Source organism: Solanum stenotomum, chromosome 6, assembly GCF_019186545.1.
Source record: "Solanum stenotomum isolate F172 chromosome 6, ASM1918654v1, whole genome shotgun sequence".
NCBI lineage: Eukaryota > Viridiplantae > Streptophyta > Magnoliopsida > Solanales > Solanaceae > Solanum > Solanum stenotomum.
In genome coordinates, this window is record NC_064287.1 from 60,316,996 (window position 1) to 60,332,987 (window position 15,992).

At 32.9% G+C, this 15,992-nt stretch overlaps 1 protein-coding gene across 1 annotated transcript; it reads left to right on the forward strand.

Moving 5' to 3' along the window:
• The first annotated feature begins 1,922 nt into the window (after positions 1 to 1,922).
• LOC125869000 (phospholipase A(1) DAD1, chloroplastic-like) lies at positions 1,923 to 2,966 on the forward strand. The gene has a single exon (XM_049549555.1). It carries the CDS (start codon positions 1,923 to 1,925, stop codon positions 2,964 to 2,966), a length of 1,044 nt encoding a protein of 347 aa, XP_049405512.1.
• Positions 2,967 to 15,992: the final 13,026 nt, after the last annotated feature.

Genomic DNA, 15,992 nt, shown 5'->3' on the forward strand with positions numbered 1-15,992 from the left:
AGCTGTCAAAACGGGCCGGCCCAACCCCACCTGGCCCAAGCCTCGCGGGCCAAGGAATTTGAAGGGCTAGGGCGGGATGACCCTTCATTTGGAAGAGCCTGAAAATGTTCAACCCTACCCAACCTTAGAAGGGCCGAGGGCTGGGGCGGGCTAGCCCTTATTTTTTTCTTATTTTTTTAATTTTTTTCTTTTTAAATTTATAATTCTATAACATCAAGAAAATGAGAAGATTTTCAAATCAAATATGGCAAACAATGGTGTAGTTTCAATAACACTAACAAAAAATCTAGTGTAATTAGCATGTATCTCGCATATCAGATATAGGGGCGAGATAAGAAAGTGACAAACAAGATGGGAGGGAGGTGAGGGCGCGATATTTGTCTATGTATCCTAGATACATGTGAATCTACTTGGATAGAGTGTATCTAGACTAATTAACCTAATTTTGAGTCTATTATATATATATATATTGAGGTACATGTATCTGGACGTACCAAAATTTGGTAAGATTCATAATATTACAACATACTTGTATTTAAGTAATTAGATTATATACTAGTGAGATTATTGTAAGTTACCCTTAAATAAAAAGTTTTGGCCCATGGGCCGACCCCAGCCGGACTCCAATCAAGCCTCAAGGGCCAATGACTTATATGGGTCGGGCTTATAAGTCCTAGTTTTAAATGGGTTTGAAAAATCATATTCCAACCCTACCCCAATAACGAGTTGGGTTGGACCGGCCCCATGGGCTAAGCCCGTTTTGACGGCTCTATACATTACTAATACATACATAATATTAATGAACGGATTATTTTTTCTAATATGTATACACTTTACCAAACGACTCCTTATTTCATCACTCATCACGACATATTCTTATGACCATCATACAAATGTCGTGATTATGACATATTCAAGATTACTAGTTTCAAAAGGTGTTTTTCATATGTTTACCAAAAATTCAATCTTTATTTTTTTCTTCTTTCTCAAGATTGATTCCCAAACACCATAGTTTATAAAAACAAACTACAAAATAAGTCCTAGACCAAACGTTTTACAAGTATTGATAGTGTACACATTTTGTCCCCACTAAACCAAGTAATATAAAATATTAAAATATATCCTATAAACACATAATTGCACCGTCCGCCTCAATTATTTCTGTCATATAATATAAAGTCTTCCTAAGAATAAGTCTCCCCTCTACCCCATGTGTGGAATTAGTAGATTTCATGCCGATTCAATTGAATTTAGTAGATTTTGTTTATATAATGTATTTGTATTAACAATAATAATAACAATAATATATTCAATGAAATGTCACTAAATAGAATTTGGAGAAGGTAGAGTGTACTATCTCGTGAAAATAGAGATGTTGCTTCTGACAGACCATGTATTTATTTTACTAAATTCATTAAACATGTACAAATATTAAATTTAGAATGTAACTCAATCATAATTATTTTAAATCGTTATTATAAAATTTAGAACCTATAAAATTGAAATCCTAGCTTCGCCTCAACTCGACCCCACCATGTATGCAACCACAATAAAGCGCTTGGGATTGGGAACAACTATAAATAGCCCTCATTTGAGTGCAGCCAAAATGTAATAGTTAAGTGAAAGTGTATCAATTAATATTATTACTCCACAAAAAAGAGCCTCGATTATCCATATTTCAAGAATCTTGTAAAAACTACATACACCTTTCACAAATCATGATGAGGCTCTCAAGTGGGAATATTTTCAAAACAAATTGCAACATTATTTTCACCAAACAACATATGGGGTTGGCACTTCCTATCTCAAAGTGTTCTACATTGAGTAAACGACTCGTAGCTCGTAGTTTCAAGATCACGAACTCGGGGTTGGGCCACTGCTCTGTTGGACACAGAGCAGTGGCCGAACTCCGGCACCGGTGGATGGAATTCCAAGGGATCAAGAATTGGGAAGGCTTGCTTGATCCACTTGATGATGATCTCCGTAAGGAGATCTTGAGGTATGGGGAATTCGTTGAAGCAACCTATCGTTGCTTTGACTTTGACATGTCATCACCTACATATGCCACATGTCTTTATCCTATGAGTTCGATGCTGACAGACTGCGGACTTGACAAAACTGGTTACAAGGTGGTCAAGAACTTGTACGCCACGTGCGTGGTCCAAATGCCACGATGGACTAAAAAGACGTTCCCGAACCTAGCATCCCCGCGATCCAGCTGGATCGGTTATGTGGCCGTTTGCGACGATGAAAAAGAGATCGCTAGGCTCGGACGCCGCGACGTGGTGATTGCTTATCGGGGTACCGCCACCTCATCTGAATGGCTCGAGAATTTTCGCGCCACGTTGAGTTGCTTACCAGACGACATGACAACGTCCGACGAAAGTTACGATCAACCCATGGTACAAAGTGGACTTTTGAACTTGTACACAACAAACACCCAATGTGACCAAAGTTTGCAAGACACAATTAGAGAAGAAATTGGCAAGATTCTTGATAAATATAGTGATGAGCCATTAAGTATAACTATCACAGGACATAGTCTAGGTGCTGCCCTTGCAACATTAACAGCGTGTGATATTACAACTAAATTTAGTAACGCACCCATAGTAAGTGTTGTATCATTTGGAGGGCCTAGAGTTGGAAACAAAAGTTTTCGATGCCAATTGGAGAAAAGTGGTACAAATGTTCTCCGAATCGTCAACTCCGACGATCCCGTTACAAAAGTTCCAGGGTTCGTTATCCACGACGATATTGATGACGTGGAGGAAAGAGAGACTACCCACATGGCGTCCACGGGTATGCCAAGTTGGCTACAAAAGTGCATGGAGGATACCCAATGGGTGTATGCTGAGGTAGGCAAGGAACTTAGATTAAGTAGCAAAGGGGATATTGCCACGTGTCACGATCTCAAGACATATTTAGACTTGGTGAACAATTATGAAAATGGTACATCATTAATATAAAAAACAACAACTTTTTGTACTAGGTACATGAATAGGAAGAGGAATAAAAATTGGACCACGATATTCTTGAAAATATGTGTATTTTAATGTGAGAAAGATATGTACAAAGTCAATTATTTTTGTTTTTTTCTAATCCTTCATATTATTATTTAATCGCTTTCGTGTTGGTTTCTTTTTCGTACTATTTTTAAAATATTTAATATGCATGTGTCAATATGTGAAGAATCCAACCAATATAGACTCTCATTATCTATAATCCAAGTCAATGGTATTTATAATCTATCTATATATAATAGTAATATTTTAAATATTCATGCAACGCGGGGATGTATACTTAATGATTAGGTAATAATAAATTGCTCTGGATCTTTCTTCAGTTATATGTATACTCTTTATGTTTCAGAATAAGTTTCCTCTTAGATTATTTTACGTTTATTAAGAAAAAATAAATATAGTTTTCTAAGTTATGCTTACTTATTATATATCAATTTTTTTAAAACTGAGACTCACCCCAACAATGTATCTTCACTTTATGCAAAGTTCACTTCTTCCTTCCCTTCCATTAGATAATCAAACTCAATTTTCAACTTCTTTTTCTTAAAAAATAAGAGCGAGACTTTCATAGTGAAGGCCTGAAGGGAGAGACGAAATCTAGTAACACAACATCATGATTTAGCCTAGCCCTGACAAGCAGTTCATCGTTTTCACATGATAGAATCCATCACAGCAGAGGGAGTCTAGTGCCCCTATATACTCATATCTCGACTTGACAATCAAAATTGCTGAAAATGAAAATTTATAAATAGATGGCGGAGATGAGCCCATGTGTATGCCTAACCTTCAGCCACCCCTCAATGGTACTAATAAGCACACAAGACGCATAGGTATAGGGATGCCTGTTTTACAAGGCACTATTAAAAGAAATAGTTCTTTGATACGAAGGTTTATATATAGTTGAAAATAATTACTACTATTTTGTCTTGAATTTCTAAAGCAACACTTATTTTTGGACAACTTTTGTTAATATAAGTAATACTTATTTTACAATATTTTTTTATTAAAATAACACTTATTTTAAAACACAAAATTATATATACGGACTGCTTTACAATTATTGTCCTTGTTGAAGGTCAAGACTAATTTTTAATGTACAAGAATTGCTTACCTAATGAAGTACGTACATGTGATGTGGACATCCATATCTTAAGAAACAATATTCTTTTATGAACCTTAAGAAAAAATTTATGGTTATGGATGGTGTAAATAAGTGTGTCGTCATCTTTAGTTGGTTAAAAAATTTAAAAAAAAATTAAAAATCATTCTCTAATAAAATAAATTCTTTAAAAAGAAGATTACATTTCTTTTCATGATGAAATTAGGGAAAAAGTTAGGCAAACTAAATTTTATCAGTGATTTTTCAAGTACAAGTAAATACATTCTTAGTGACCTTTATTTCTGATGTGAACAATCCGTTTTGAGTTGTTTCATTCACACCCTCTAACACATCTCACCCCTATCCTCTGTTTCCGCTCACCCTCCCCATCACCCTCACATCCTACCCCTACCCCCATCTCACATTGTATTTTTGTAGTTTATATTTTATAACCAAGTAAGTAATTAACTAACACGATTTGTGATGAGAAGGTTTGAGACCCTTTCACATGTTTAACTAAATATTTTGGATTCATGCTTTTAAAAATAAAAATAAAATTGTTACGATCATCTTCTTTAAAAATGAGTCTTGTAATAGTGATATAAATTTAGTTGAATTCCAATTATACAAATATCATTCATCGAATAGAAATTAAATAAATTATATAAATATTTTTAAAATTATATATTTTTATTTACATATAAAGGAAACATTATTTTTTCATGAAAGTATTTTACCTGAAAATCATTTTGCGAGAATTGCAATTAGAGATGATATGTAAATGGGATGACCATTTTAATCTTATAGTTGATATATAATTCAAATCGACCCTAGAAATCGTGACAAAAATACAAAATTAATGTGGCAAACATTGACTTGGAATTGATATTTCAAGACACTAGGCATGAGGCAAAGAGCTGGCACATTTAATTAAAAGGCCAAGATAAGGCAGAGACAAAACTATGACGTGTGTGGGAGTGGTGCGCTTGACGGTCAGTGGCGGAGCCAGGTAGAACGACCTAGGGAATTTATCCGTACTTTTTTTTAATAAAAAGTTATATGATTTATATATGGTTATAATTATTTTATGTGTATATACACTACTAAAAAAAAACTAATTCCCCATTAAAATTTTCCATTGAAAAAAATATTTATGGGCTTTTTTCACGAATATTTTGATTGAATCGATCAATGAGAGAAAAAAAACATTCAGTTACTAGTTCAAATATTTCAATGAAAATCTATTTTTCACCATGCATTTTTTTAATGAGGTGGTTCGATGATAATAGAATGGGAAAATCATGTTTTGTATATAGTATAAATTTTTTATTAAAAAATCGTGTGTTTACTTCTTCATATTTTGAAATTCGTTAATGAAAATTCTGACTGATCTGTCACGATTCACGACTAGGCAATAGGCGCACGCACATGAGCAAGCAACACACCTTGACATGCCAAACACGTTGGTGGTTACCAAATCCATGTCAAGCACAAGTCAAGCCGCACTTGGATGGTTGAGCTTTGTGGCGCAGGGGCGGTTTGTGTTTTCTAGCTTTGGGTTGTGTCAACTACATTAGGTAGATTGTGGCTAAGTGGGCCAATTGTCCTAGTTATGTTATATCACACCAAATTATATATATATATATTACTATACATAATAAGTGGGAATATCTACTACTTAGCACATGACAAGTGTTGGATGATATGTGCTTAGATAGTGTTGTACATTCTTCTTTTATGGTTGTACCTTTAAAATTTATATTATTGAACAATTTAACACCATTAATTACCTACTACTTTATTAGCCAANAGACTATTTATCTTCTTTATTTATTACTCTCTTTGTTTCTAATTATTTGTCTACTTTTAAATTGACAGAAAATAATTATTGACATAGTGAGTTTACCATTTTACCCATATTAATTATGAAGTGGATGAATTAAAAACTTAACATTATATTTTCAAGAAGTTCTACCATTTTCAAAGTAATTAATTGAGGGAATAATAGGTAAAAAAAATTGTTCTTTCTTGATTTGTCAAAATGAACAATTAATTAGGGACAATTATTGTCACGCCCCGAGCCTACACCCTGGACGTGGCCGGCACTCGGAGACCATTGCTGGCCCCAAGCAGACCCTTGGTCTGGCTTACTTAACTCAGCGGAAGACTTAACTCAACAGAATAACCTCAATGCATTAGTTTAAATGATAACATCTTAGCCAAAATGACAACTTATGTCTCAAAACAAAGTATCTACAAATACATAGATGAGAGACTTAATACTAATTGTCTGACTGTCTATGAAGCCTCTATAAATACAGAGATGGATGTTGGGACAGAACCCACAACATCCTAATAAAGAAAACTAGAAAAAAACGAATAAAAGAGTCCTCCGGAATGCAAGGAGGCTCACTACTAACTCTGGAGTGCTTAACTAGATCGACGACGCGCTGGATGCTGATCCTGGTTACTTGCGTCTAGGCCTGGCAGGGGGATCGGGTCGGCCCGCCCCGGACCGCGACTGGTTCGAGAACAGGCTCGCCGGACCCGGTCCCGTACATTTACGCGGATTGGGAGGGGTTTGGGATAGGGGACCGGTTAGGGGCTGATTCACCCTTTGGGCTCGGCTCGGTCCCGGCCCGGCTGAACCGGCCGGTTCGTGGGATCCCCTAATTTTTTTTTATTTTTTTTAAAATTTTTTTGAATTAAATCCGTTGGGGCAACGGCTAGTGGGCCCCCCCAACGGATTTATTCACCTTTTTTTCCATTCCCCAACACCCCCTACCACCCCTACTTTTAATACATTAATTTAAACCCTCAAGTTATCATAAGTACACTTTAACCCACTTTTAATATTATAAATACCCCTCTATCCCTTATTATTTCTTACAAAATCATCTATTCTCTCATCTATTTTTTTTATATCCTCTCAATCTTAAGTCTCAATTTTTTATTCTGTTTAAGTCTCATATTATATCATAATACATATATTTCAATTCTAAATTTTCATATTATATCATAATATATATAATTCTCATATTTGCTATCAAGTATTGGAGTTCCAAATTACAAGTTACAACAAACTACAAGCTTCAAGAATCGGTTATAACGTCTGCTAGTAACGCAGACGTTTGGGACTTTCGTTTCATAATATTTATATTTTATTTTTCGTCATTAATTTTTGTGTTATTATTATTTTTATAATACACTTTACATATAATTAAAAATGAGTTCTAACAAAAAAGATACCGGTAAAGGAAAAGAGAAAGAACCAAGTGGCATTAGTAAATTATTTAATTTTAATAAAAAAAATAGTAAGGAAAAAAATAAGAGTAAATGTGGTGGTACTTCTTCTAAATCAATGTCTAGAGTTAGATTTAATACAAATGATTCTACTAATGTTGATGATACTTCTTATGATATTGATTCAAATGCTCAATTCGATCATGAACTTTTACAACAAATTTATGGTGATATTAATCCTTATCTTGATGAAAATTCAGGGGAAGAAGTAGAAGTTGGTTCGGGAGAAGATGAATTAGAAGATACACCTACTAGTCCGGTGACAAAAGTTCCAAATGAAACTACAAATTCAACGGAGCAAAATTCTGGACACCCACCTCTTATACCTCCTACAAGGGAGAAGGTGAAGTATCAACGCCCTAAAACTTCTGTTGTGTGGCAATTTATGACTTTAGATAAGGAAAATTCTATTGCTATTTGTAATAAATGTAAGCAACCTTTTAAACATAAACAAGGTGGAGGTCAAGGTGGGACGGGGGGCTTAAATAGACATTTGTTATCTTGTGTGCCGATTCAATATAAAGAAGCTAAATCATTAGTCGATAGAAAAAAAGGAATTCCAGTTAATGATTTTGATATTAATGTTAATAAACCGGTAGGGGCTTCTAACATGGTTCAAGGAACATTAGATCCTTCTAAACCCGATGGTCCACTAACACAACGTGAATATAATAAGGAAAGAGATCGCAAAAATTTAGCTAAAATGGTTTCTGTTTGTGGTTTGCCTTATAGTTTTCCTTCACATCCCGATTTTATTGAATATATTCAACAAACTTATAATCCTACTTATAGAGGTTTTTCAAGAAATACTGTTAAATCTGATGTTTTTGTATATCATGGTAAACATTGTCTATATCTTCGTTGTATATTTAGCATATTAGATTGTAGAGTATCTATAACTTCGGATATGAGTCGTAGTGTTAATGGACGTGATTATTTAACTGTTACTGCACATTGGATTGATCATAACTGAAATTTGCAAAAAAGAATCTTAAGTTATAAAGAATGTGTAGAGAAAAAAACGGGTGCATAATTAGCTTCAAATATTTTGAGTGTTCTAGATTATTACATGCTTATAGATAAAGTAATGTCTGTCGCATTTGATAATGCATCTAATAATACAAACGTTGCTAGTATGTTAAAAACTAGATTATGTCCAATTGATGTTAATGCTTTTCATGTTAGATGTGTTGCACATGTATTAAATTTAGTTGTACAAGATGGTATTTCATTATTTAAATGTGGTTGTATGAAAATTGAATATGTTGTTGCCTGGATTTTTTATGCTCAGAGATCTGCTGGAATTAGGGAATTTAATGAGCGTTGTGTACTATGTGATTTGCCACCAAGAAAAATTCCAAGACATATTAAAACAAGGTGAAATTCTTTTTACGAAATGTTTTCAGTTGCTTACGAATATAAAAGACCCATACAAATGATGTTTAATGCTCATAATGCTGACCCATTAGATAGAATTTGTGAAGAAGATTGGGAAGAAACTAATGAACTATTAGAATTTTTAAAACTTTTTTATGATGCTACAACCATGTTTTCTGAAATTTATTATCCTACTACTTCATCAGTATTAATAATATTTGTGCTATTTCAATTTAATTTTCTAAATACAAAAATATTGAAAATTTTAGAGTTGCAATTGAAGGTATGATAGAAAAATTTTAAAAATATTTTTTTCCTATTCCTCAAATTTTTTTAACTGCTACTTTACTTCATCCTGACTATAAATTACGAGGTGTGCAGGGACTTGTTGACACTTTTTATGATACTTTAGAAATTTTACCGGAAGAAACTCCAACTTGTGAAATGTGTAAGTCTAGCATAAAAGTAGAAGCAAAAATTTTGTATGAAAAATATATAACTATAGGAAATACTAAAGGAGAAGTTGGTCAAACTTCTAATCCTCAGAGTAAAGCTCGAATTTCAAGTTATATGCGAGGTTTTCTTGATCTTAATTCTACTAACCGTGATGATTTTGAAAAATATCTGAATCAATCTTTAGAAATAGTGGAAGATGAAGATGGCAATTAAGACTTATTAGCATGGTGGAGGAGACGGAGCGTTGCATTTCCAATTTTGAGCAAAATGGTTCGTGATATTCTAGCTATTCAAGCTTCATCAGTTGCATCAGAGGCTGCTTTTAGTGCGGCAAGATTTCAACTTGGCGATCATAGACATTCATTGGCAAAAGAAAGTTTGGAAATATCAATTTTATTAAGAGACTAGGTCAACGCCGAGAGGAGGAATTATAATTTGCCAAAGTTAAGTCCCAAACAAGAAGCTTGGATTAATGCGGTAATTGGATCTAGTGATGATGAATTAGAGTCACAAGAGTTTCTAGCAAGTTTTCCAACGCCGGAGGATGTTACCATCGATATGATGCGACAATTAGAACTGAATTTTAAAGGAGAATACAAATATTAGATTACATCCGAGAACTAATTGAAACAGAACCTTTTCTAGAAGGTGGCTGCGTAAATTAGTTACTCATCTAATATTTGTAACAAATATTAGTTTTACATATGAGAACTTATTGAAACAGAACCCTTCCTAGAAGGTGGCTGCATAGATTAGTTACTCCACTAATATTTGTAAATTGTAACTTCTAAGTTTTAAGTTGCAATTAGATTTTATTGAATAAATTTGAAGGCTTTATTCAAGTCTTTTTTTATATAACTATTGTCTTGCATTTTAATTTTAATTTTAAAAAACTAATTCCACTAATATTTGTAAATTGTAACTTCTAATATTTTATTATTTTTTGTATTAAATCAAAAGTCAAAACAAAAGACTACATCACTATTTCAAGTTAAATTCTTTTAAAATATTTAAAATACAAATTTGAAATTTGAAACTTGAAACTTGAAACTTGAAATTTGAAAACTCAAGCATTTTTTATTAGCTAAAAATGTTATTGAAAACTAAATAAACTAAAAATGCTATTCAATAACATATAATTTCAATACAAATAAATAAACATATAAAAAAAAATCTCACGTCCCGTCCCGTCCCGCCAAACCCCGTCCCGCCAAACCCCGTCCCATCCCGTATATATAGTGGGACGGGATGGGACGAATTTTTATCCCCCAATCCCGGTCCCCCCAAAATCCCGGCCAATTGGTCTCCCGTCCCGTCCCCTAGTCCCCGTCCCCGTCCCCTTGCCAGCCCTACCTGCGTCTGTATCATAATAAGATGCAAGCCAACTGGCATCAGTACATTGAATGTACGAGTATGTGAGTTGGAATGCTAAACAACAACTTAAGCTTGAAAGGAGTACAAAGAGACACTTACCTTGGCTCTGCTCAACTCATGAATAACTCGACTTAATATAAAGCAATAATGACACATGCAATATATATAAAGCTTGTAAAATAGTGTAAGCAACTTAGTTCGTTAAAGTTAAAGCAATAACAAACTCAACTTTACTTATATATATAAAAGTAATATAACTTTTGTGGGAGATTCTCTAACCGACAAACACCACTATGAGCCTAAGTGGTGATACAACGTCTTGCCCACGCTGCCAGAACTGTCCTATACTTTGTCGTCGTATAGAACACTTAACTTAGTGGATCCACTAGTCTATGCTAAAAGCATCTTAAGGAGTCATCTAAAAAGTATGATCAGTTACTACCTATGATGGCTACATGGTTTTTGGAGACTTGAGTTATCTGAACCTGCATTCCCATATCGGTGCTCAATACTACTCCCAAAATTTACTTAGCTCATATGTTTGTAAAAACAAAACTTCTTTCTTTGGTTTGAGATAATTACTCAAAAACTTAGCTTAAAAGCTCTCTTGGAATCGATGTTCCCTTTTCTTGATCAAATGAGAAAACATTTATAACTCTTTGGGAATACTTAGTTCCCTAATAACTTTTTATGAGAAATGAACTCAACTCTTTACTCTTTGCTTAACTTGAAACTTAAGTCTTAAAACAAAGTTAAAATGTTTGTAAAAGACTTATGAAAACTTGAAATGAACTTCTCTTACTTGACTCTTGACTTTGATCTTAACTCTTACATGGATTGACTCGTAACTGATCCTTGAATTGAATTATGGATTCAACGATTATGATTTGTGTTTGGAAAGATCTCTTGATGTTTAGGAATGATTTCGAATAGCTAAACTTGAGAAAAGTTACGAAATCACCGTCTTGGAACAAGTCCGCGACGTGGAGGTGTTTTAAATAATTACTCGCGAAATTAAATTTTGAGACAGAGGAGTCCGCGTCCTCTTTGCAACGCGGAGCAGATTTTTGTTCACAGGGGGAACAAGTCCGCAGCGCGGACTTGTTTCTTGAACCTTACTCGACTTTTTCCTTCTTCATTTTCAGCCTCAAACCACCGAAATTTGATTATCTTCCTCAAATTTGTTTTAGATCCCGAAACCCAGCGTATATACTCAAGAACCTAACTCAAAGTAACNAATTTTCATATATATTACTCGCTTTGTCCTGATTTATGTGATACAAATGAAATTTGAAAAGTCAATAAATTTTTTATAGGTTTCTTTTTATGTTAACTTGTTAATTATTGTGATTTATAATATATTTATGTAAAACATACTCTAAATAAAAATAATTAGCAACTTAAAATATATAAAAACATACTAAAAAATTGATTAACTTCAAATTTCATATGTACCACATAAATTGAAACAGAAACAACAACATCTATTGGGCTCCGTGCTAGCACGGGGTCCCATATCTAGTATTAGTATATATATATATATATATAAAGTATACAACATCCTTTGTTAGTGACATTTTAATATTATTATAAATATAGCTTTGCGTTGCTACATTGTGTGTGTTGGTTATTTATCTAGTAACTTATGTAACCTCTAAACTATTTATCTTCTTTATTTATTACTCTCTTTGTTTCTGATTATTTGTCCACTTTTAAATTGACAGAAAATAATTATTGACATAGTGAGTTTATAATTTGACCCCTATTAATTATGAAGTGGATGAATTAAAAACTTAACATTATATTTTCAAGAAGTTCTACCGTTTTCAAAGTAATTAATTAAGGGAATAATAGGTAAAAAAAATTATTCTTTCTTGATTTGTCAAAATGAACAATTAATTAGGGACAATTATAAAATGAACAGTGGACAAGTAATTAGGGACAAATGGAGTATTTCATTATCTTTCTATTCATTGTAAAAAAGATTTTCTTCTCTATAAATAGCGATTGTCTGATCTTCCTTTGTTTTGAGTACAAGAAAATAGAGTCGTGAAAGAGAGTTCTTATAAGTTGAAGGGATCGGAGGTGTTCTTTTTCTAAAGATTTGAACTCAATCTGTGTCTGTTGGTTGAGTTATATATTTTGTGAATTGATCATTGTATTCGGGAAAGGACAAGTCAAAAAGACTATTGCTGGACTGGCAAAAAACATTTGTTGGAGTGAGCTTGAATATAATCGTCTTAAAGAGAGCGAGATATCCCCCCTTAGCATGAAGATAATTATTTTCTTTATTTTTATTTTCAATTGTAATTTGTAATTTGTAATTTGTAATTTTTACCAACACCCTTTTACTTAAAGAGGAAAAATCGGAGTGACACTAATTAGCTTGCGTTTGAACATGCAATATGAAGCGATGATTCTAAATCAGTATTTAAAAATACATGAAGAAATTATCCGTACCATGTATAAGAATTATATCAGAGAATAACTAGTTATTACTATTATTGACTAACTTGTTTATGAATAATGATAATTTGCTCATCTAGTAAGATTATATACAAATTAAGGAAATTTCGATAGCTTCCACAACTTGTTGGGATTTCATGCAGCCTATGCCCGAAATCTCAGAGACACATTTATACTATACTGAGGTCCTATTACCCTCCCGAACTTATTTTGTAAATAATTTTCTACCCCTTTTCGGCCTACGTGGCACTATCTTCTGGGCCCAGCGCGTGTTGACAATTTTTTCAAGTTATCTGGTTGATAGTGCCACGTTGGCCGAAAAGGGATAAAATTATTTATAAAATAAGTTCGGGGGTAATAGGATCTTGTCTCTGAGATTTCGGGCACAGGTTGAAGGGGTACTTATGCATTTTCCCAAAAAAATATCTAAATTACATATCCAAACAAAACTTCAATTTCAAATCATAATTTTATATCGCACATATATAAGTGTACTGGAGTTGATACAATCCTTGAAGCAAAGCAAATATACAAACTAGAAAATGCAAAATAGAAGTAGACAAAAAGGGGAGAGAAGGAATCGAGTCCCTATTGAATTTCCACTCCATAGAATTGCTCAGATGATAAAAAATTTTACCTTCGATCTTAAAAGTATGCATTTGAATTACAAATGAAGCAAAAAAGTGTAACTTCTAAGGAAGAGTATTAAAAAGAATGATCTTAATTTCTTGAAATTAGGTAAAAGTCTCTGACAAGTGAGGACGTGTGGTCTTAATCTTATAGCAACTTCCCTCATGCCACATTGTGATAATTCCATATGAATTGATCAGTACTAAGAAGCATGTACTCGGGTGATTGCTTTTAATTAGGCAAACATCTCGATTGTCTTTGTAGTCTCACCTCCATTATTACCGTGCGGTCATTTAGAAGTTTTAGCAAGTGATTCAAATTCTTTTCCTCCTGAAGATGAAACTTATCCCGGCCTCAACGCTCCATAGAGCAACCAGCTTCGAAACTTACATTATTAAAATATTAAAAAATAGATAGACTAGATTTCTTCTTATATTTAAACATATTATATCATTGTGAATATTTATTTTTATAATAAGTAAAATAACACTATATTGCAAGAGTATTAATGATATTTGATATCTTATGTTGCGGATATTTCCTTAATATTCCATCTGTCTCAAATTATTTGTCGTAATTATTGAATACAAGTCTCTTAATTACGAAATATTCCACCTTAGCCTTTGGGGTTCTTATTCCTACTATGTAATATTGTATATTTGAACTCACTACAATGAATCAACTTACTTCTGAGATGGATTAATCGATTGAACTAGATTTACTTGCTCTGAATTTCATCATGCTACCGAGTTTTGAATAGACGGAATCATTCGACGATGGCCATATACCTTCATAGAAAGCCAAATTGTAGAAAGATAGAACTCGGCTTATGGCTAGAACACATATTGAAGAAAGAAGATATATAGATGAGGTAGTTTCCTTTGTGTGTTTTTTTTGTGTTATTAATAAAGAAGTTAACCGACTAGGGTTGTGGCGAACATAGCCGAAACTCAATTTTATTGCTTTTGAATTTTATAATGACGATTATAAGTAATAATAATGAGTTTAAAATTTAAAATTTATATATATTTGATAAATTTATTAATATAAATAGATTATTTGAGCAAAATCTACTAAGTTCGATCGAATTCCATGCGGACTACTAGCTGTCTAGCTCCGCCTTTACTGATAGAGTGGTAAAATACTCTTTCATCCTTCCTTAGAGGTCTCGTGTTTGAGCAGAGTCGGAACCACTTTACCCTTCGTCAAAAATTATATCGTATACATAAGTTAAATGTTGGCTATTATGAGTGTATATTTATTTTTTGCACACCCTTAACACAACTGAGAAGAAAACTCGTAAAACCTTCATTAAACTCCTGGCTCCCCCACTAGGTTCAAGTCCTCCTAAGTACGAAATTATTTTTATTAGATAGCATCTTACTCTTAACATAAAAAATTTCGATACGAATTTAAATTTAATGATTTTTTTTTCGATCCTACCAATGTGGACTGTGCCGCAATATGGTCGGAAAATAAATGTTATAATACGTACGTTGTTTATTTTACTCGTTTTCTAAAATTCCTATAGTTGATTGTGTCAAAACTATTATGTCTCGAATGTTGTCTGCTGACTTGTCAATACTTCCAATTGGCACAATAATTTTCTGTCGGAAAATCATGAATTTTTGAGTTTTCGCCATTAATTATTATTGCTTTATCGTATTGTTTTTAAAAAAAATTATCAATAAATTTTATTTAGATATTTTATGGAGTAATTTATTTTAATTGAGCATTTGAATATATAATAAGATATTTTTATTAGATATTTTTAGTTTAAATTTTGAAAATATTTTACACGTACTTTCTAGTGTCTATTAGGTAATAATTAAGTCGAACACATAAAATATTTCATCCCATTTAATTATCACTACAACAAAAGCAAATTTTAGCGGCAATAAATATACATATTAATAATGAGTACTAAAGTTTTTACCGGCATTAGTTAAGTGTCATTTGATCCAATTTCGCTAAAGGCTTTAGAGACATATACAAAGAGTGCTAATTGCCGCTAAAAATACATATTTAGTGGCAATTGAGCTATTGTCGTTAAAGGATCAATTTAGATGTAGTGTATATATATCAATCTCAATTTTAGAACATGCTTGTAGTTTTTCTTTTATTGGGATAACTGTGGTGCACGCCATACGATTAATTTCATGAGATACTTGTCACCTCCTACCAACAACAACTATCAGTTAACTCTGTTCACAAAGACTCTGTTGAACATGACTGAGGTTTAATTATACGGCTTATAATTTAGACTA